This window comes from Gobius niger (assembly GCF_951799975.1).
Source record: "Gobius niger genome assembly, chromosome: 12".
Taxonomy (NCBI): Eukaryota; Metazoa; Chordata; class Actinopteri; order Gobiiformes; family Gobiidae; genus Gobius; species Gobius niger.
Window position 1 is genome coordinate 8,542,322 of NC_136863.1, and position 23,134 is coordinate 8,565,455.

The window sequence follows — 23,134 nt, forward strand, 5'->3', positions numbered from 1 at the left end:
AAGAAGAAAGAAGAATGAACAAAGACAAAAGAAGAAGGAAGAAAAAGGAAGAAAGAATCGATCGAGTCCACAAATATATTTTTTACATGTTTACATCATTTAACTGAACAATAAGTTGAAGTGACAGAACAAAAACATCCTCTGTAATGTCAAAGTTGTCAATTGTAGTTTGTTTGTTTTTTATAGTCAAATATCCAATAAGAAAGCAGAATGACCCTGACAGTTTATGGTCAAAATATAATGGCTACGACCACTTCTCAAAAAAACTACAAGGACTAGTCGATCACTCCAAAATCCCAGCACCCTAATCGAGAATAAATTAGTGCTAAAACAAGCCTCTATTTTCATTCTGAATTTGCTCTCAAGTAAAAATGAAGCAGATCTGGTCCAATTGTAGTTGTACTGCCAGTTTTAACCAGTAAGAGAGCATTTACCAGAATATGTAATAGACGTGGTGGCAATGGACATGTTTAGCACTTGTATTATAAAGGAAGCTCGTTGTACTGCATGCACTACTAAGGAAATGTCTTATCCTGGAGAGAGTGATGCTTAAATAAAGCGTACTGACAAATTGAGAGGAAGCCATTTACAGAGATTTATGTGCAGTGGAGCAAACATTCAGAGGCGTTTTGTTCCGGGCGGCTGGACCAGACAACAGCACTCCTCCAACAATAACATCAAATGCCTGACAGCTTTCCAAGTTTTCCACAGCGCTCTGGGGACTGCCATTGTTATCGGAGTCAACAATGTGACTATGGCAAAACATATGCAAAAGCAAACATGTTGTAATTGATAATGGTTCACTGGCATTTCAGGACTACTTTTAGTGCCTGAATCTGGTGCAGTGTCTAGAAGAGCAGAAACATAGGCCAAAACAAAGAGGATCCTTGTCCCGTACAGTCGTGCACCTGTGTCGTACCTCGCTGTCCTGGAATCTTTCATCGAAGTCCAGTCTGTCTTTCTCTATGGAATTCAACTTGAGTTTGAGGTTGGACAGTTCAGACATCAGCTCCATCTTCTGCGTTTCTAGTGTCGTTCTGCACATAAGCTCCTGCAGACAAAACAATACAAAGTCAGCGGGCCCCATAGATAACTTTGTGTGTAAATCCCCTTTCCATTTTGTGCCGGGCGACGCACCTGCTGCAGCATTTCCTCCGTGGCATTGAGCTTCTCCCTGTGCTCGTCTAAACAGATATCCAAGTCTCGGATTTTTTCCCCTTGAGCTTCCACCTGGTCCGTCAACACGCTGACCTACAGCGAATCAAAGCAACAGGGTGATTCACCAGCACGTGAATATGTATTAGTTATCAAATATGTCTGACCTGAAGCACAAGAGACTCCTTGTCGCCCTCCAGCCTGGTAAGTCTCTCTTGGTAGTGGTCACCTCCGCTTAGAGATATGTGCCCGTTAGACTGTGGAGAAAACAAAACATAAATAAGATATGGTTAAAATTAGCAATTGAATCTACAACTAATGATCTGTTATAGTGGGTCACAGAGGTCGCCCCAGCACTGTGTGATTGAGTCCTGGCTCACGCAATATTTGGAGGTCTTCACTTTGTTGTTTATGGAAACATTATGAACAACAATGATCAGGACAGGTCCCATTTTACCAGATTTAAATTAGTGTACAAAGCGGACAGGAGTGAGATACCACACCTATCTCACAGCCTCTTCAATCCTGCCATCATGGAGAAGATTGTAGTTGTCGTAGTTTCTTTGAGTTATTTGCATTCTTGGAAAACAAAAATCATATCATTACATCATATTATGTAATGATATGATTTTTGTAAAGGAGAAGACCAAAGAGAGAAAGCTTATGTGCTTTGAATGGAATAAAGTGCTCAAAAATAGGGCGTGCGGAGCCTTTCTGTGTGGAGTTTGCATTTTCCCTTCCAATGTCTGGATGGGCTTCCTTCGGGTTTACTCATCAACTAAAAAAAAGTTAATTCTGCTGCCAAGTGATTTTGACCACAGCTGCTCCTGACGGGTTGCCCCAGCCGTATCAACGGATGGGTCAAATGTAGAGGACAACTTTCCCTATAGGGGACAATAAAGTACACTTTAACTTCAATTCATAGTCAAGTGTCCGGTTTTGGGTGGGAAACTTTGCCCCTCTTTCCCATTGTCCTCCTGTATTAGTTTTATATGGGAAATTTCCTGTATTATCCTGTAATGTATTTAAAAAAACACCCCTGTGCCCTTCCAAACTGAACTCCCAAACTGTCACTAGCCCCCTGCAGAAGCCTGAGTGGCAGTTGTTGCGAGGTGGCATAGCTGTGAAGTCTCCCGTTTTGACCCGTCTCGCAGTGGGCGCCAGAAGATTTCCTATAGTTTCAAATCCAAAACTTGACAGGTATGCCTGAACTAAAACATACGATTTCCATGGTGTTTTTGTCCCATGGGTCATTAGCTTAATCTTGGTCATAATACTGCAGTATAGAAACCTGTTGTCTATAGTTTCACGTCTGAACGAGAACCCTTGACAAACAAGACCCTACATGGCTGTGCGCGGAGCGGGAGCATTACACTCAAAGTTTGGCATTTATCTGGCGCGTAGCCCATCGCTCTCGCAAACACCACTTCCATTCTCAAAAGCTGCGGCATTTGACAACATAGAGTGACTTATGTTTCATTCCAAACGTAAGCAAAAAAGCGCAAGCAAGAGAGACACTGGGGTGAAAAAAGAATGTTTTCGGCCCTGAAAAAGACAGTGAGCAAAAGGCAAACCAGATGTGTGCAGTGGATTCCAGACACAAGTGTTGCTAGATGCTGACAACACAAAATTCAAAAACTGATTTATTTCACTGTTATAAACTGACCTACAACTTGCACTTGCCACAACCGCAGCACATCAATAATAACCCCTTATCCTCGATCTGAGCTTCTATTTACTGTAAACCTTATGCTAGCAGTGGACAAAAGAATTATGTAACATTAGCAAAACAGCAGCTGCTCCATGAAATGTTCTATTGTCTGAGAGAAGAATTCAAGTACTTCAGGTTTTAGCGAACACACGGAACTAATTGGATCCAAGCACAAAAACAGTATAATACATTGGCATTGCTTTTAAAATGTTATTGTTCTTTCATCAATAGAAACAAGAATTGGGACTGGGATAGCAGGGAGGGAAGGCAAAGGAGAGGGTTCAGCTTAATGCAACCTGGTGGATGAAACTGTTCTTCAGTCAGCAACTGTGAAAGCACTAAGCACAAGAGCTCTGGTCCATTCTTAATATCTTCACTGCCTTAATTCTGTGTGTTCTGTGCAACACTCACTGAGCGTTCGGCCATAGCCATCACTCTTCCCTCCTGGTGAGTGTCTTACCATGTGCCCCTGCAGCCACTCCACCAGACTGTCCGCGGTGGAGTCGGGGATCTGACACCTCAAACTCTCCCTCTCGTCGGCCTCCATCAGCTCCAGCACGTTGCGCAGGTCTTCCAGCAGGTGCAGCGCTCGGAGGCTGCCCATGAAGGGGGAGGTGGGCGACTGGCAGTCAAAAATCCCATTGGAGTAGTCTAGTGCCTTGGAGCCTGTAGCCAAGAGAAAAAAATAACATTTTAAGGTCGCACTTTACTTTACAGCACAGTATCAATATGTTAATAAGAGGGAATGGTAACTCGGGATAAGGGGATGATGCATTTTGTTGAGCTGAATTGTCAAGATATTTGTGATTTCAGACACACAAGAGAGTCCATCCTGTGCTGCTTGTACCGATCTGATTGAATTCACTCTGCAGTGGTTGGGCCTGTTTGTACTGTCCTAGTCTTGTGTGTTGATGTGTCGGCGAGCCAAATAAAAATCTATTCTATTCTAAATTCTAAATCACCTGGCAGTACTGCTGTGAGCGTGCTTGTGTAATATTTGCCAACGACAAAAATAACTTTTACTAATAATTAACAACGCTGCAACGGAAAAACCCGAGGTGCAGCTACAGACTTATTGGCTGTGATTGGCAAAAAGAGGTTTGCTTGATCCAGTCACCAGCAAATACTGTGCTGAAGTTCTCCCGAATAACTTAAAGGGGCTATACAGAGTTTAAAAATGTTAAAATTATGTATTTTCCTCCCCCTACATGTTCCAAAAATGTCCTAATGTGTAGAATAAGCCCAGACCTGCCTCTAAAATCCTGCACTGTCACTCAAAAAGGTGTTAATTCGGGTCCGAAGTGCCGTCATGCACAAGCTTAATATAGAAGCTGCAGTTACACGTGTGACCTGAGGTGGCAGTAATGAGTGTAAAATGGCAAACTTGCATCTAGCCCCTTTAAGCCGGAGCGATCCTACATTAATATCAGTGCTAATGTTATTGTTTTGCAGCTGTTTTCATATCATTACCAGAAAATATTCAGTTCCCTGTTCATTTACAGTCAATACAATGGGTTAGGCTCAGCCATATTACCATCAAATACATTTGCTGAGCGCCCTGTTTCCATGTAATTACTATGTTGTCACACTTTTAGCTACCATACATTTTACATCCTTATTTTGATGCTAAAACTGTGTTGTAAAGTTAAGCCCCGAACACAACCTTCTCCAAGTCTCGAATCAGGATCTTGGCCAGAAGTACAATCTGTTCTGTAAAGCATTTTGTACACATTACTTTGTGTACAAAATGTGCTCTACAACTTGTCTCGCCTGAATCAGCTGTGCATGATGCGTAGGATTGATAGACAAAGTCCTGACATGGCCTAGAAAAAAAACGTATGACCTTCTTACTGTGAACTGAGGTAATCTTTCATATTTTTAGGAGAAAAATATGATGACAGTTTTGTATTGTATTATATGTACATCAATCACAGTATTTGGGTGGTTGAGGTATATTACATAAGGCTGCTAGTACTTGTTTTAACAGCCTACACATGACTAAAGGGCAAATGAAATCACAAATATCACCCACACTAAACACAAAGAAATCATGTGATCTAAATGTCAGCTCAGGAGCAGCCAATGAAACTCAACAGAAGCTTTGGATCTTTTTAGTGAAAAGAGAAGCTAAAATACCGGAACCTGCTATAATGCCGTCCATCTGCTCCAGGGCGGCCGCCAACATGTCACTGGCATCGGACATCATCTTCACTGACGGCAGGCCTGGAAAGAGGAACAGGAAAATTAGAAACTATATATTTATACCAGCAATGATATGTGAAAAAAGTCTAAAATAAATGTGCTAATTGCAATCATTTTTTAATTCTGAATAATCAAGACAAATCATGCCCAAGACAGGATTGGGATGTTCTACTCGACTTAAAGCAGAACTAAGTAACTCATGTCCCTAGAGGCCATAAGCGTGACTGCAGGTGTTGTACCCTGTTGCATTTTTTTACTCATTAATTGTCCGTGTGAGTAAATACTACGCTGACAGGAAAGCCATAGGGAGAAAAGGATATTGTACATTGTGCCACAACTCAATGAAGATCATTTTTACTCAGACTTGGCTGTAAATACTGTTTAAGTGGCGCTAGCCCGCAGTTAGCTTTGCCCGTTAGCCTGTTAACTTCTTCTTTGTGATTCTATTAGTGTGTATTGCACCTCCAACCCGGTGCAGGGAAAGGTTGCAAGGGTGTTTTTCTGGCCAGAGACACCAGGGGTATGATCATCCCATTAACACTTGTATTACCCCCAGAGGGACAACAAAAAGGATTTATCAAGGTAAACAAGTTACCAAGGTCTTCTTTAAGTGACATCTCTTTTTGTTTCAGAAAAATAGAGGTATTATAATAGCCTTAATCTGACTTTGATGTTTTTGATAAAATGTAATAATGGCTTATTTGTATTGTGCTTCACTAGCTAAAGAAGTTTCACAAAGCGTAACTCGAAACACAGCAACAAGAACTGTCCAAGGAAGCGTTCAACACTGTAGAGCGCTGTCACAGCTTCAGCTCCAGTGATGGACATGATGGATTGTGCAGAGCAGTGCAGACTGCTGATGGTCACTGAAACTACCACAGAGCTGAAGAAATAGCTGTTTTGTAAAGTAAAGTATGCTGCAATGTGTCGCTTATCAATGCAAGATACAAAGTTTTGAAAGCCATGGTACAAGCTTAAGTTGCTGTGGGAAAGTTTATAAGACAAAAGCAAGCTCATAATAACTTATCAATAACATTTTCAAGCCCAATATATTATCCAATTCAGAATATCCATTATCTTACAAACTGGAAACTAAAAGAATCTTAACATTTGGACCCTGGACATTCTGAAAAGACAGTGTTCCATTCCTTGGTACTTTGCCCAAAGGCACAGCCAGTTCTTTCATTAGCTTGTCTAATAATCAATGGGACAACACATAGGCTGTCTGTGCTGTCAGCGGCAGTGCCACCAAAAACAGTCACATCCGGAGAACGCCTGACGCCGCCTGCCCGGGACGTAGGGGCCTTTTCAAATTTTATGGAACCACCCACAGACCTGCCACTGTTATTTCAGCATTCCTGTGGTGCCGTTTTCCATTATAATGAAAATAGGCAGTAAAACACAAGGATCTCCCCGACACACCAAGCCAGAATTAGACAAGAGTAAACCGCAGTCACTGAGTTTAAATCATGTACAAGCTACCATCAGACTGATTTAGTGTTTTGCATTCTCTCTTTGCACCTTCACAAATAATCAACTTTGCACAGTGATTTGAGTTTGCAATGTGAATGAAGACACAACTGTCCAGGGTTTATACACAGGCAGCAGCAAGTTAAATGTAATGATCTGAGCGTGCTCCATTTCTTAAGATTTGCAACCACCATATCTTACAGAGGAATGAGGAAAATCTTCATATTCTTTTAGAGAAAAAACTTTTAAAAAAAGTGTACATTTTGTGGATTATAATGTTTGTGTTTTCAATTTTAGATTTAATGAGAGTTTAAATGGGTAAAAACGCTATATAAGTTGAGACTGATGTAGTTAATTTGTGTAACATTATTTATGAAAATCATCATGGGGGCCAGTGGTTCCTTGCTGGAGGGCCGGATTTTGCCCGCGGGCCTGACGTTCCCTCCCCGTGTGCTTAACTTTAACTTTTAAAATCAGGTCTAAATGATACTGGAGACAAAAACAATCTTATATTTGTTTGTTTGTTTGAGCTGAGATTCATTTATATGGTCTATCTTTATAAGCGCATAAATCCTAATAGTAAATGATATATTCGTTTTCAATGGGAAGAAACAGAAATTGAAATCTGTGAAGAACGGCTGTGACTTTTCTTTTGTCATGTCGCCCAGCCCTAATGCTGAAACTATATACTACGCATTTGCTTTGCTGTTTTAGTTTCTGACAGGGCATGTTTACAATGTCACCAGCTCGAGTGGCAGCTTGTGGACTAAGTGACTTCAACAATCCTTTGCTTAAAAAGGGTGAGTAACACTAAGAGTTTTCCATAAAAGGTCATCCCTCAAGCCCTGAAGCAGTCATATGTGTCACCACGTTTCCACCTTAAAAAGAGGAAATGGACACTACGCCGCCCCATTGTGCACTGTAATACGGAGAATGATGGAATCAAACTAGGAAACTCTTTGGGGGAATCCCTTTAAAACCATGACTCAGACTTCACTTCCACCACAAAGACAAATATAGAAGTTGACGCAGGCCTTTTTGCAAACAAAGGCTTCAAAAAAAAATAAAAAAATAAAAATCCAAGTCAAGACCTGGCATGCTCCTCGTAGAGCTCATGTGTCGGCAAATACTCAACAAGTGTAAAGAAGACGGTCCAAAACAAAGGGCGCCTGAATACAAAGTACCAGGGAGTGTGTTGAGGCCCGGATGTTTTACAGCATGTCATTTTCACGTCAAAAGGTGTGAACCATTGTGCCTTTGCAAACTGAACCAACCCATGAAACACTCGGCTAATAATAGGCATTTAAGGAACTTGCGGCAAACAAGAGATAAATCTTTTAAAAACTGATTATCAAGTCCCAAAAAACAAAAGGAGGAAGAGAATTGTCGGAAAAAGCAACAGATACATTCCTGAAGCTACACCAAGTCACAGAACATGTTGCTGCGGAAGAAAAAAAAAATACTACGACATTCCTTATAGGAGGCCAGCAACAACTGATTGGAGTATTTATCAAGTATTTATCTTTTCTGTGGTTAGATTTGTTTTTTATTAGTCTCACTGGACCACTGTATAAGCCTGTGAACTGCTGCAGCACATACTTGTCTGTTCTGTGGTATGTTTGGCCGGGTCGCTGCAAAGAATTGCCCTTCGTGGGAAAGATACAAATTTCTGATTCTTAAAAAAACAGAAGCTCTGCCCACAGAAGTACGGGACAAGTGCGAAAGAGAGAATTATACAGTATGTGACTTAAAAAATAATGAAAAACTCATGAACACAGTCTCACTCTTTTCTGGACAACGTTTTGGTCAGACTGAACCGATCAGACTGAAATGTGGAAAAGCCACACAAAAAAACAACGGTTTCCACAGGGCATTAAAAAGCATTAAAAGTCAAGGCCTTAAATGTCATTAAAACTGCATTACATCTAAATTTATTGAAAAACTATGACTTTTTTTTCATTAAAAGTTGCTTGTTTTGTCCAATTCTCTTTCCTCTTTTTGATGAAATGTTTACAAACCCTAAGATATTAAATATGTGGCAATTTATTTCTGCATTTGTGGCATTCACATATAGTATTTGGACATTAAAATGGCATTATAAAGCATTTTATTTTCTTCTGCCTGTATAAACCCTGTAAAAGAGTGAGAAAGTGTGCGGGAATTGGTCTTTATTTTGAAAGGGGCTAGATGCAAGTTAGCCATTTTATACTCACTACTGCCACCTCAGGTCATACGTGTAACTGCAGCTTCTATATTAATATTATATTCGTGCATGACGGAAATTCGGACCATAATTTTGTGATACTGTTGTAATTTTTTAGATCGTTGTGGACACGATATAAAGTAGATCATATTTGTGAAGAAATTAGTATGGCGCTAAAAAAAGAATGAAATAGCTTTGCATTAATCTTCCAAATAGGCGTAAGGCTGGAGTTTTTAAGTAATTCGTCCTTTGTCAATTATATCGTCAAATATATTGTTATCTTGATATTTCTTTTTTATATCGTGATCGAGATTTTAGGCCACATCGCCCTGCCCTATCACTCACCACTAAAAATCATTAGCATTGAAGCAGACAGTACTACAATATTTACACTGACACTGATATGAAAGCATGCAGTATGTAACATGTCACTTGTCAAAATGTATTAGGAGATGCAACATCCGTATCGTGAGAAGCCACAATATATTGCAACGTCACAAAAATCAAGTGCAACTGACTGAGATCATCACATTTTTTTGCAAATTCGGTCAAATGTATTGAACTTATAAATCAGTTTATAATTCCGTTTTAGTTAAACATGTCCTAATTTAGATACATTTTAGTCTTGTTTTGCTCCTGCAGAGCTAGAAAGGAACATATGTGTTGAAATAGTTTAGCTCAGAGAAATATCACAATAATATTGCACAGCCGTATCAAATATTGCAAGTTACTTCAATATCGTGCAGCCCTACTTCACACAATAACACAGTAACTGAGTCTGAAAGTATTGGATAATCTGCACTGTCAACTTTGCAATTAGATCCGCTTCTTGTTTTGATTTCGTGATGCTCCCTAATCTCAACCTTTATTGGAATTTCAAGAACTTGGAGCTTTCAGCGGAATAAAATGTCCACAAGAATCTTCGTCTCATTCACAACAGCCTGTCAGTATCTAGCACCACTCGCGACTACGGGCCCCACAGAGAAAGCGATTGTTCACTTCAGCCGGGTATTTTGACTGTGAGGCATGAGTAGACAAAGACAGCCATAAGTGCACTGCATTCACTCGAAGAAGCACACATGGGAGATGGTGGAAGCAAGTAGCCTCAGTATCTGGAAAGAGAAGTACGCACTCTGAATGCAGTTGTGCCCTTTGGTGAAAATATCCATATATTTCATTTCACGGTAATGAATGAATGCGGCAGGGACTTTAGATTGCATTTTATGTCCATCACAAGTGGAGTGAGGGCTCCAGGCAAGGTAAACTGCACTTCTGTGCTTTAACAGAAAAGTGTTCAGTGACTTAAAAATATAGTGGCGGGAGACTGTCATGGAAACATCAGAGAAAGAGAAAATACTTAGCAAAACACATGATGACAAAACGACGGCACAGGTGGCCATCAGCAATTTTCAATTTATGTAACATTTGTCTTGCACCCCTGTATTATATTGAGTTTGCAGACATTTGTGAAAGAAAAAGCCTACTGCGTGCTGTGTGCCACATTTAAGCAACTGAAACCCGAGAAGTATAGCCCTAATGATCTGTTGGGGTTCCCAATCATTTCAGTCCACAACCCAAAAAATAATCAAAAATCATACACTACGGACCCCCCTCTTTCAAAATCTGGTTTGTTTTTGGTAGTGCATTTTGATATTCGGCATACTTTCACTAACATACTGTGTTTTCAATCAAAAATAAATCTAATTCAGTGTTAGAAGTTTTAAAGCAGTATTGAGTAACTTGTTTACCTTAATAAATCCTTTTCGTAGTCCCTCTGGAGGTCTTTCATCTCCCCCTGGTGTCTCCGGCCAGAAAACCACACTTGCAACTTTCCCTGCTCCGACCCAGAGGCCCCAATACACACTAATGGAATCACAAAGAAGAAGCTAACAAGCTAACAGGCAAAGCTAACTGCAGGCTAGCACCACTTCAACAGTATTTCCAGGGAAATTTGAATGAAAAAAAAATCTCCATTTTGTAATTGGATGTACAATATCCCTCTCTCCCTTTGTGTTTTATGTCAGCGTAGTATTTACTTTCACGGACAATTAATGAGTAAAAAGCCGTAACATGCTACGACACCTGCAGTGGCGCTTATGGCCTCTAGGGGCATGAGTTACTTAGTACACCTTTAAAAAAGGTCTTGTTGAAATCATCTTGCAACCCCCATCTCAGCGTCTCGTGACCCCAACTCCTGCCCCCACTGCGAGCACCCCTGTGTTAGCATACTATGTTTGTGAAAGCTCTTAGTCATCCAGGACAATGCTACAACTGTGCTACAACAACATTAGCATGGTAGATGTTGTTAGGATATGTATGATGTATAGTGCCTTTCACAGACATGGTCACAAAACGCTTTCACATGGGACAATTTACATTACTCCAGTTCGGTGGTGGTTAGGTACCTTACAGCTGCCCTGGGGTACTGATAGAAGCGAAGCTGCCAATCAACACCAACCACTCACTCTAATGCCTAATGTACATGTTTTAGTGGTAGGGGAAACCGGAGCACCCGAGGATACCTGCAGGTACGGGGAGAACAGGCCACTGACACAAACAGGACCCTGGACCTTCTAGCACAAGCGCTAACCACTACGCCACCATGCCGCCATTAGCATTATGATAAGAAAGCTCCACTTTCCCTTTAAAAGTTGTGAAACAACAATAACAAAAAAGAGAGATACACAAAAGTTAGAAATGCGTTGGACCGCAGTTAAAGCTTAAACTTTGAAAATGTGAAAATCAGCAATAGGTCCTTTGAAAAGAAGCAAAAATTCTAATGCGAGATGTCGGAAATGTCCAAAGCGGAGACTTGATCTCAGGCATCGGAGGCTGTTGACAGACAGTTTAAACTTTACACCATTTGTGCCAGTGCTTACTGCTCCCGGGCCAAGTGTTGGATGTCATAAATCACTGCCAAAACCCTATTCACAACCTACAGTATTTTGACACAATGCGATTTGGTCTTTCCACATGATGGTGAGATGTGACAAAGGGAAAATACAGAAGCTTAAAAAAAGGCAATGGTTGGATTTAGTTTTAGAATGATCATTTGGAGAATGGTCTCTCTGGTAATGTTTTCAGCATTCTTCTACAGAGAAAACAAGAAGAGTCAAATAAGACACAGGAAATGTCAAACAGCTGTCCTTCAGGTGTTTTTCTAATATTGACAAACTACTTCCTACGTGCTGGAGGTCAGGGGGCAGCGATCCTCTCTGGACACGTTACTTTTCGCAACAAAAACAAAATGCATAGCTCTTGATGGCTCGTGGCGCAGCATGCACTCGTGTACACAGGAAATTGCAAACAAAACAGAAGCCTAGACCGGACACTATCCCTGAGGTAGGGAAAGTTGCAGCTGACTTGAACATCTTTTTACAATGTGTTGACTGAGGCAAGTTGAAATGGTGGTTAAAAAAAGGTCCTGGGAGCAAGGAATTTACAATCCAGGCACAAACCCAGCAGCAGCCATAGGTTTAATAGCAAGTGGTGGTATCTTTCCAACTATTTACTCTTAAACGGAGCCAAATCTCACATTTTCCTAACCATGTTAGAATGTTCCCCCACAGAAAAATCACTTGAATTGTATTTTGTTTTATTCATGCAGGTTTGATTATCAAGCACATCCAGGCTGTCTCATACTAGAGCTGATATCTAACAGATGTACAACAAAGTACAGCATGCTTTGCTAATAAGAAACAGCAAATGCTTTAGCCTAATTAAACTCTTAAATGTAAATCAGAAACAGCAGAGATTTTAGAATACTGAAATAAGGAAGTACTTTAAATAAATCTACTGCTGAATCATTTTTGGTGCAATTTCTTTCTCCCAAATCAGTGGTTCTCAGTTCTCAGGACCCAAAAGTGAGTCGCGGAACCGTTTTCAGTGGTATGTGAGCCTTTCCAGAACACCAGAAAACTTTTCTTTTAACCTCTTAACCCCCACCTGAACCGAGCACATTGTCGCCAGTTTAGCTTCACCCAAATCTAAAAACTTGTTGATAAAAAGTGTCAAAATAGCAACAAAAGAGCATAATAAAGTGACAAAAAAGTGATGAAAAAGTGACAAAAACGTGGGACGAAAATGCCACAAAAGAGCAATAAAAGGAGAGACAAAAAGAGATAAAAATGTGGCAATAATATGATGAAAAAAGTGATAACACGGCAACTATGCGAAGTAAAAGATCAGTTTAGATCAGTTTTGTGGGTCCTATAGGCTGTGACCTTATGGATAGAATAACTACTTGACTCTGACCACTACAAACATGTACAATAGGATTCCTCCTGGTGCCAAGACTACCCTGAAAAGAGACATACTGAATCTTTCCTGGTTAAATAAAGGTAAATGTCGCTGGGCCTTAAAACGTAGCAGTTTGATGCCATGTTTACATTACTGAGAGCGCCACTAATTATCAAGGCACTCATTTACAGGGCAACAGTCTGGAATAACCTGCAGCTATTTCCAATTCCAACTGGGGCGGGAGGCAGCATACCTTATAACTAAATTTATACCACACAACCGGGTCTCTATATGAAGGCTTGTTATGGGAGCAAATGAGGCGAGGTGGAGCAGGAACTAAAAATAAAGGTTACACTGACTGAGTTGCGTATGATGTAGCGTAAACAAAAAAACATAATGGAAAAATTAGGCATTAAAGCATCAGCAGCAGTGCGATGAAAGAGGAAATTCCACTTAAGTTTTGGTTGGAAACAGCAACGGTCTAAAATTCCACAAACCAAGATTATAATTAACATTTTTTGGAGGGGAAAGCCTTCAAATCACATGCTTTTAAGAAATTCTACCCCTGCTTGATCCACGTTGGGACCGAGAGACTCTAGAAGCATAAACATAAAGTTACAGCAGGGTCATTCTAATGGGAAAAAAAAAGAAGATAGCTTTAAGGGGTCAGGCAGCGGACAAAACAACAGCTGATCAAGTTACATGCATGCAATAAACCGGAGTGTCTCACTAAAAAAAAGCCCTTGTTTACAATCTGGTCATTACGGGCGGTCGAATCCAGTGATTTAGACCAACGCCGGTCCCAAGGCAACATCAAACCAAGCTGTGGGCAGGTTCTGTGAAGAGTGGCCTGAGGTACTGGGAGCCACTGACCGCAAGCGTCTGGGAGATAAAAGGGCCACGACAAGGGTGTTTATCTCTGCGTAATAAATGAGTACCAACTTTAGACAACGTTGACTCAATGGCTCAAGTAAAGCACTGATGCAAAACTCTCAACAAATACTAGATACTGGGTGTAGGACTGCACAAATGGTTGTTATAGCAAGTAAAATGTATGGAGACTTAAAGCCACACCGCGTAGAATTTTACCCAATAAATCAAATTCAAATACAAGCATTTATTTTATGACAGATACAAACAAACAAGAGCCTTCGCTGTGAGTGGCTCAGCTCTCCTAAGACATGACTGCAACGCCAACGGGAGTGAGTATGTCTCCAGCTCGTCTCCATGGAGATGTTGACTGGAGTCAGCAGAATTTGAGATTTAAATAGTTTAGGTTCTCATCTAAATCCATTCTTTGATTACCCACTGCAGGAATTGCATTTTCTGTGTTGAGCCGGTCATTAAGAGCATGTTTTGTACTGATGGCAACAGTATAGTCCAAAATGTTACGCAGTGGGCCTTTAAGTTATTACATTTTGGTCAATATTGAGCAAGTACTTAGAAGTAACTGTACTAGTAGTAGTAACATAGTTGTATCATTCAGTACCTTTGACTTCTACTTGAATATTAAAATGAAGTATCTTTACTCTTACTTAAGTGAAAATAGTTACTTGTACAACCACTGTGAGTATTTTAAAGTTACAAAAACTTCAAGTTGACCTAAAATAGATAGAAATATTAGGATTTTCACATTATTACAACTTTTGTTTCTCATCAAGCTGACTCTTTTCCAAATATCACTTGAGTGGGCCTACAGTTACTCCCAGTAGGCGCCCTCAAGTAATATTTGCTACTTGATTGCTTTTACTTTAGTAGCCTATTTATTTAGGTCAATACTTTCAACCTGTGAGTAAAACTATTTCAAAATAATGTTACTCTTGCTTGAGTAAATATTTTGGCGACTCTATCCACCTCTGGTAATATATCGCAACGGTATCAATATCGCGATGTTCATGATAATTATCGAATATCGCATTTTTCCCCACAATTATATACAGCCTTAGTTGAGGAAGTTGAAGAACAAATTACGCTAATACAAACTATGCCACATTGTAACCTGTAGGCTAATACCAGCTGTCTGCAAACAACAGGATAAAGCGTAATAATTCCCGTAACTGTCTGTGTAATGTAAATGTCTTGCAATATAAATAGAAGAGAGCAAGCTTAACCTATTTGTTGTAAACCCAAATATGACACATTGGTTGCTCGGTTCACAATGTGCGCTTGAAAGCAGCGGGTTAAGCCATTTGTTTGAGCGTAATCTCTGCGCCTTTACTATCGGAGGTCGTAAATCACAGCTTGAAACAACTCACAAACTCACTCACCCAACTTCTCTCAATAAAAAGCCGGGATTTCCGTTTCGGTATCGTAAGCTACTTGTCTCCAAAACTCCTCTGTGGATAGTTTCCGAACTTCTGCGCGTCCCCAGATCCCCGTGCGATCATCCACATCGCTACGCCATGATGTCGGAGCGGCTGAGTGGCTGGATGGCTCTTGGAAAAACTAACTTAGGTCGTCGTCGTGGCTGGAAAATCCCGCCCTGTTGCCGCACGGATTGGCCCTGGGATTGGTCCGGGAGCAGGAACTTTTCCCGTGACGCCTTCACAAGACTGCGGGAAAGGTGGGACACGAGGGTACGGAGAACGGTATGTGATATTACGGTCATAAAACTGTAATTACAAACGGTTATATTGTCTTTGATGCTGTTCTCACACATTATACACATGCCACACATTGAAAATAGTCACAGTTTAAGTTTTTATTTTCATTTATTTTACATTTTGATTCAGCGTTCCCACAAAGAAGTGCTGCGTAAAATTCCTGCAACATTAGTCCAAACCCTACTATAACAACTCTGTTAAGCTGATCTATCTGCTGTAACACATTTGCAAACACACACAAACAAACAAATTCATCCTGAAACAGTATTGCAGCGGGTTTGTTGTGAAGATGTATCAGCTTTGCGCAAAGCAGCCTCCTCTCTAATAGAGCGATCAAAAGCGACCTCTAGTGGTGCGTAATCGGGCAAGGTTGACATGCTGGTCTCATTAGAGCAGTTTTATTGCAAGGGTAAATCAAATGTTTTGTTTCCATAGTAGAAATCCTTGATCATGTAAATTATCACAAATAATTAAAGGTACACTGCGTAACATTTTGGACTTTACTGTCGTGGCAAAAGAAAACATGCTCCTAATGACCAGCTCAACACAGCGACAAAACACACAAAAATGAAACAAAAACAGTGACAAAGAAGCAACAAAAGAGTAACAAAAACGTGCTGGAATTAGAAAAGGCACATCATAAAAGCAATCAAGAAAGCAACAAAAAAAATACAAAAACATGACAAAAAAACAACGAAAACCAGAAAAAAAAGAGACAAAAACACAACAAAAACGTGCCGACAATGCAACAATACGATTAGCTTTCAAATGAGGCGTTACACTGGCCTGTTGGCTGTAAGCTCCAGTCGAGAAGTTTTTAGATTTGGATAAAGCCGAACTGGAGAAAAAGTGCTCAGTTCAGGTGGGGGTTAAGAGGTTAAATCTCAAATTCTCCTGCCTTTCGTCACATCTCCATGGCGACGAGCTGGAGACGTACCCTCTTCCAGTAAAGTTTACAGTCATGTCTTAGGAGATGTGAACATATTTTTCAATGACGAAAATATGTCATAAAATAAAAGCTTGTATTTAAATTTTATCTATTCAGTAAAATTGTACGCGGTGTGGCTTTAATGAATTAGAATATATAGATTCAAAAGCAAGAGGTGCCACACACCAAATCTCAAAATTTACTGTGTCAATTATAATTAACAACAGATGTATAAAGCGAAAAACAACGCAAAAAACAAGATTTACTTTTGTAACAAGGTCCAGCTCAGGAGGATTAACATTTGAGATAAGGCTGAAAGGAATTGCTAATCTAATACAGCAAGTATATGCATAATAAATCAAGGACAAAACAAGGCTAAAATGGAACTAAACAAAGGGAAATAATGTCATTTTTACTACAGACTGTTGGCAAAAATGTGTAAATCTCATTCTTAACACCTCAGTGATACTGCAGTGGATATTATGTCATATGGATATTACGTCACTTAACATTACGATAATAATTTAGCGACACACTGTGCTGCCCTAGACTTCATCCCAGTTCCTCGTGCGTCCCCAACAGTGGGTCTCTACTCAGGGGCCTCTGCACCTTCACTGTACTGGGGTCACATTCCAGCATCTCGCGGATCCATTCATCCCGGAGCGCTCCCTCTATGAACTCCTCCAGGCTGATGATGGCTGCGGACAGAACAAGGTCACACCACGGGCACACACAAAGGGGATTGTGTCTCACAACAGGAGCCCAGCAACAGTGGCGGGAAGCACTCAGTTACATTTACTCTTCTCCAGTGGTTCTTAAACTTTGCACACTAATGTATCACCGGGCCTAGATTAAATCAGGAATTAACCGGGTTTAAAAATGATTAAATTATGTCTAAACTGGGTGTAAACCATGTCTAAAGCACAAACAATGAAAAACGAACACATAACTTAAATGCAAAGTTTAAGCATTTGCTAAATTCTCTCTAATTAAAATGAATAAAGTCTTAAAGGGGCTAGATGCAAGTTTGTGATTTTATACTCACTACTGCCATCTCAGGCCTTATGCATAACTGCAGCTTCTATATTAAGCTCGTGAATGACAGTGCAGGATTTTAGAAGCAGTTGTGGTGAGCAGGTCTGGGCTCATTCTACACATTAGGACATGGCTGGAACATGTGGAGGAAAATACTTAATTTTAGCATTTTTAAACTCTGTATAGTCACTTTAAATTTCAGATGACCCTGAGTATCTCCTGAAGGAAATAATACCAGAGGTACTTTGCTTCAGTAACCAAGCAGTTAAGTTGTAAGCTACTGTTCTTCTTGGAGTAGTTTTATCACACAGTACTTTTCATTAAAGTATTTTTCTTTTAAATACAAGTACTCACTTAAAACATTTGGTTATTCTCCTTTGAGTAAATCTCCTTTTTCTCTTCTCTTTGATTCATTTCTCTTTGATTCATTTTGTTGTTCATTAGTATCCTGGTGTATTCTTTGTAAATATTCTGATTCTTGCCATTTTTGTCTGTCCTATGACATCAACACTAAACCATCTTTATTCTATTCTTCTCTTTTTTAAGTTTTTTTTCTTTTCTTTTTTTACAAATGACGCAAGTTTATTGGTAGAGCACGGTTCATACACAAGGCAATTCAAAGTGCTTCACAGTTTCATTGATTTTGTCCACTCAGACGTATATAGCTGTACTCAAATACAGATATTTCAACATATTAATAATTATTCAAGTAGAAGTAAAGGCATTGTGCAAAATATCTTGCAAAAGCTTTTCAAGGTCAAATATGACTACCAGTGATTACTGTCCACCTCTGCAAGAATAACTAAAATGTTTCTGACCGTTATTGTCTTTGTCCAGTCCTAGGAATATCCTGTTGGTGCATTCTTCAGCCGTGAGTGTGTTCGGCGGTGTCAAAGAGGCAGCCACACTCATTTTATACACAGTCTGTTAACAACACAAAATTTAAAAGGTGAGAATTTAAGATGTTTTCAATTTTTGGACATAAAACCAATACAAGTTCAGTGGCAATATAATTCTGTTACAGCACATAGCTTGCAAAATGTGCACTGAAAGGATATTAGTTTTTAGGATTATGAATAAAATGTTCGCTATCATGGTAGAGATGTTCAAATACTGTTTGTTTCTATCAAAAGTTTCAAATGTTGTGATAGTAATGGCAGTACTGGGCACTCCAAAAGGCCTTTGTTTTACCCATATGACATTGTGGCTACAAGAGTGTAAAGTTGGATAACCCCCTGAGAGTCTTTTGTGGATTTATTTCTTCATTTACTGGGCAAATCAATGCAGTCAGCACTAATTAACTTCACCCCCATCCCTGGTCAGGCACTTTTAGTCTATTACAACATCCATACAATACAAAACTCCTCAATCATAAATGTAACATCCATCTATTCTACGTTGGTTGCAGCAATATGTCCAAGTACCTTCATTATCTCCAGCATCTCGTCCCTGGTGATGGCTCCGTCCTTGTCTTTGTCGTAGAGCTTGAAGGACCAGCGCAGTTTCTCCACAGCCGAGCCCTCTGTGAGCAAACTGATGGCCATGGCGTACTCCCGGAAATCCACCACCCCATCCTAAAGACATTAATATCAGCATTGTACAAGGGCCAGTTACAAGTATCCAGAAGCAGAAAGTCCACATGTTGCAAGTGATCATTTTGCAGGTAATGTTTGGGCATTGACTTGAATATTTTTTTCAGTTTTTGTTTCCTGATCAGTCAATCCAAGATTATTTGTATAGCACTTTACAAGGACACCAGGAAGACCAAAGACCATCCTAGACATAATTCAGTGTGTTGAAAACCAGTTTGAAAAGATGAGTTTTTAATCTAGATTTTAAAAATGTCAATGGGAACAGTGTGAACAATATGCATCATGCAGGTTAAAATATCTGTATTTGAGATCAGTGGTGTCACGATGCTGCATTTTTGAGTCACGATTAATATTAAAAAATTAGGAAATTAAGGAAGAAAATACAGAGAGTTTCTCCAAACTGTCTAAAAGTTCACTAGGATTGTTTTAATTTAAAACCCGAGTATTCAGCCTATTTTTTTTTTGCGTTTACCCTTCAGTAAAAAAAGGTGTAAAATAATTTAGAAAATAAAGGCAAAAGAATATTATTATTAGTCCAAAGGAAGCAAATGTGTGTGAATGTTTACAGAAAATGTTCAATAAGATATTCCCCTTATCTGTGTCTCATGAATTCATTACAATTACAAAAGAGTTCCTAAACAAATTAACCTCATGAACCCATGATTTACATTCACTCACACAGTTTCACTTTCGTGTTTACACCACGGGCAACATAACAAATGCAGCTGCACGTGGTTCTTTTGGGACTCTTCTTTTGGCAGCATTATGAACTTGTGAAAATAGAAAACATTTGCTCTGCAGATTGCATCAGTGGCACCGTTTGGCACACTCTATGGCACCCTCTATGCCTACACCTAAAATTCTTACAATTAACCTACTGTGAGCTTTAATAACTGCGGTAATTGTTAAATCGGTTAATCTTGACATCCTAGTACGCTCCATTAACTCAATGTTCAACTTTAGCCCTTTTATTTTGTAATGTATAATGTCAATGCACCCTATACCTCAACATCATATTATACATTTGACCTCACCCCATTATTGTCCAGAGTCCTGAAGATCTCCTCTGCGTACTCGGCCGACCCTCTGCCCCCTGTCCCCTCACAGAAGTGCCTCTGAAACTCATGGAGAGTGATCAGGCCACTGGGACACTCATAGATGAATTTCCTATGACGAGAACTATGATTACTTATTTATTGTAAACAATATGGTTCACATAGTCTTCTTCAATTGATCCATCTGTGCCTCAGACACAGGGCAGTTCGTCAGGGGACCCATCTCTAGATCCTGAACCAGAATCTTGCTCAGAACAACCTACAACTGGAGCCTTGGCCATGATGGGAAAAACTTGTATAGAGATACCAGATGAGGGCCATACAAAAGCATTGCATTTGATTCAAACATGACAGAAATTAACATTGCTCAACTATCAAGGTTATTGCAAAATTTGTATAATTTTGAAAAGTGCAAAGATTATGGTCCAAAACACATTCAACAGCACTTTTGTCTGAAATTGTGCTCGAACGTTGCCCCTTGTATATAATTTGCTTTTAAATATCACAATTTCTATATCTGCCACATGTATAAGCATATATTTGAATACATACAACACTTTGATAAAGAGGTATTTAGCACTGACTCAAATTCATGTATCATTAAACATCTGACTCTTTGAGATGTGATCGTCTGCCAATAGTCACTGAATTAATAGGTTTCTATCACAAGCCAAAAACAATAAGCAAAACTCAATGCTAATCAGTTTTGATGCACAGAAAGCATTTGATACTATATAGTGGTAGTTTTTTTCTATATAAAACTGTCATCTATGGGCTTCCATCCACAAGATTATAAATACAAGTCCTAAATCAGGTGTCAGGGTGAATGGATGTTGCTCTGATTTCTAGAATCTAGAAAGAGGTGTCTGACAAGGTGATTGCCTCAGTCCGCTGTTATTTGCAATCAATATTGAGCCACTTGTAGCATTAATCAGGATGAACTCATTTATTGCTTTTGTTGAAGAATGATATAAAATATGTTTAAAAAAGTGCATTCAAATTAGCAAGTTAAAGCTTTTGCTAGTCTTAGAAAAATCAATCAACTCAGCCGACTCAGCCAACACAGAAAAAGTAAAGAATTAGCAATACCAGTGGCCAATTGCACATGGCATCTTTAGGATTAGCTCATCGGTGTAAGAAACTAAAATGACGAGGCGAACTTACCTGAACCATTGGTAGAGTTCAGTAATATAGGACTCTCCTTCCCTACAGGGCAGAATGGCAGCTTGCCCCATCTTGTATCGAACTAACCCCGTTAAGACACAGAAAGCTTTCTGCACTCCCCAAATCTGCTTAAGGCCTGCTTTTTCATGAGTCTAAGCCCCCGTCTTATCACATTTGACAAATTACTAGTTAATCTACTTCGGGGGCGGTCAAATGAGGCGGCATTTAATTAGACAAGCTTATGCAATATTGCGGAATGGAAAAAAGGGATCTGTACTGTCTCATATTAAAAAGTATCTTCTGCTTAACAAGAGCACAATCTGTCTTAGAAATAATGCAAATGGAACTCTATTGAGGCAGGACATTATTGCGATAAACAGTTATTGAAGATTCGTGCCATTAAAACGAACTAAGAAATAGAAATCACAGTATGCATACATTTTAACATGTATCTTCAAGGTATAAATGTGATAAATATGAAATACAATTAATTTAATTGATGTATTCATAGTCTAAGTATTACAAACATAGTGGGGTTTGGGAAATAATGCAAATAAAGTAAATCAACCCTAAAAATACACTGTTTGCACTTTATTTAACCTCCTAACCCTCGTCTAAACCGAGCAGATTTTCTCAATTTTGGCATTATCCAAATAAAAACTTGAAAAAAGCATCAATAGAGGGCGACAAAAACACAATGTAAAGCGACAAAGGAGCAACAAAAAAGTGACAAAACGAGGATGAAAATGCAGGAAAAAAGTGTTAAAAATGAGAATGAAAATGTCAGAAAAAAGTTACAAATACGGGAATGAAAATGAATCAAAAATCCACAAAAGAGCAACAAAAAAGTGTCAGCAATAAAGCAACAAGGCAAGGAAAAAGCTCCATTTAGATCAGTTTTGCAGGTCTTAGCTTTCAAATGTGGCACTGACCTATAGCCAGGCTGTAAGCTTTTAGTTTCAGGTAAAGCCGAACTGGAGAAAATGTGCTTGGTTAAAGTGAGGGTTAAGAGGGTTTCACTAACTGTTCTGATCTGGGGTTGCTGCAGTTGGTCAGATCTAGGTTCAGCAACTCTTTGTGCCCAAAGAATGAGATCAGCTGAACATCCTGAAGGACCAGGTACTTCCTCAATGGATTTCTTCTTCCCTGATGGCACGGGCATAATCCAAGAGGTCAATGCCAGGATTCATCGGGCTCACGTTGTGAAAGAATGGGTCAGGGAGCATGAGACATCATTTTCACACATGGATTGGCCACCAGAGTCCAGATCTTAACCACATTGACAATCTTTGGGATGTGCTGGAGAAGGCTTTGCGCAGTGGCCACACTCTCCCATCATCAATACGAGGTCTTGGTGAAAAATGAATGCAACACTGGATCTTTTGACAATGTATAATCTTTATCTGTCATTTACTGAGCTGATAAACATTATTTTTGTGCCCGAAGTACATTTGATATCGGAAACCTTTATGATTTACTTCATCTACTATAGTTCTTCTTTCGCTAAAGAAATGTTTTTTTTTTGTTTTTTTGCAAGGACAGTGCATATTAACATAACAGCTCAACTGTAAAATATGCCAGAGTTAGCTGAAAGGCTAGTTGTCATCTGTAGTCCTAGGTCCAGGGGCGGATCTAGAGGGGTGGCACCGGGTGGCAGCTGCCACCCCTATTAAAGGTCTTGCCACCCCAGCTGCCACCCCATTGATGTCATGTGATGTCTCACATGTGCTCTAGATGCGACTTGGATGCTTCAGAGGCTCACTCTCAGTTAGTACTT

At 39.7% G+C, this 23,134-nt stretch overlaps 3 protein-coding genes across 6 annotated transcripts in view; all 3 read right to left on the reverse strand.

Moving 5' to 3' along the window:
- The window catches only part of ppfibp1b (PPFIA binding protein 1b), a 35,562-nt gene extending 20,133 nt beyond the window's left edge, over positions 1–15,429 (reverse strand). The window contains exons 1-6 of one of the 4 annotated variants that reach the window (XM_079567086.1): positions 15,248–15,427; positions 5,003–5,089; positions 3,327–3,532; positions 1,323–1,412; positions 1,138–1,251; positions 920–1,051 (exon numbers count right to left, since the gene is read on the reverse strand). In XM_079567086.1, the coding sequence (XP_079423212.1) occupies positions 920–1,051; positions 1,138–1,251; positions 1,323–1,412; positions 3,327–3,532; positions 5,003–5,072 (612 nt within the window). In that variant the 5' untranslated portion in view covers positions 5,073–5,089; positions 15,248–15,427. Of the gene's footprint in view, positions 1–919; positions 1,052–1,137; positions 1,252–1,322; positions 1,413–3,326; positions 3,533–5,002; positions 5,090–15,247 lie in introns of all 4 variants that reach the window. The other 3 variants (XM_079567085.1, XM_079567083.1, XM_079567084.1) reach the window with 3 other exon arrangements.
- Positions 12,886–23,134, reverse strand: part of bmal2 (basic helix-loop-helix ARNT like 2) — a 28,434-nt gene continuing 18,185 nt past the window's right edge. The window contains exon 18 of the mRNA XM_079567104.1: positions 12,886–12,896. The gene's annotated coding sequence lies outside the window, so the exon portion shown is untranslated. The remainder of the gene's footprint in view (positions 12,897–23,134) is intronic.
- LOC306971996 (guanylyl cyclase inhibitory protein) lies at positions 17,064–21,433 on the reverse strand (the record flags this gene model as incomplete). Its single annotated transcript, XM_079568440.1, has 5 exons — positions 21,358–21,433; positions 20,173–20,305; positions 18,971–19,120; positions 18,365–18,470; positions 17,064–17,209 (listed from the first exon to the last, which is right to left on the reverse strand). The coding sequence occupies exons 1-5, from the start codon at positions 21,426–21,428 to the stop codon at positions 17,064–17,066; spliced, it is 606 nt and encodes a 201-aa protein (XP_079424566.1). The 5' UTR covers positions 21,429–21,433.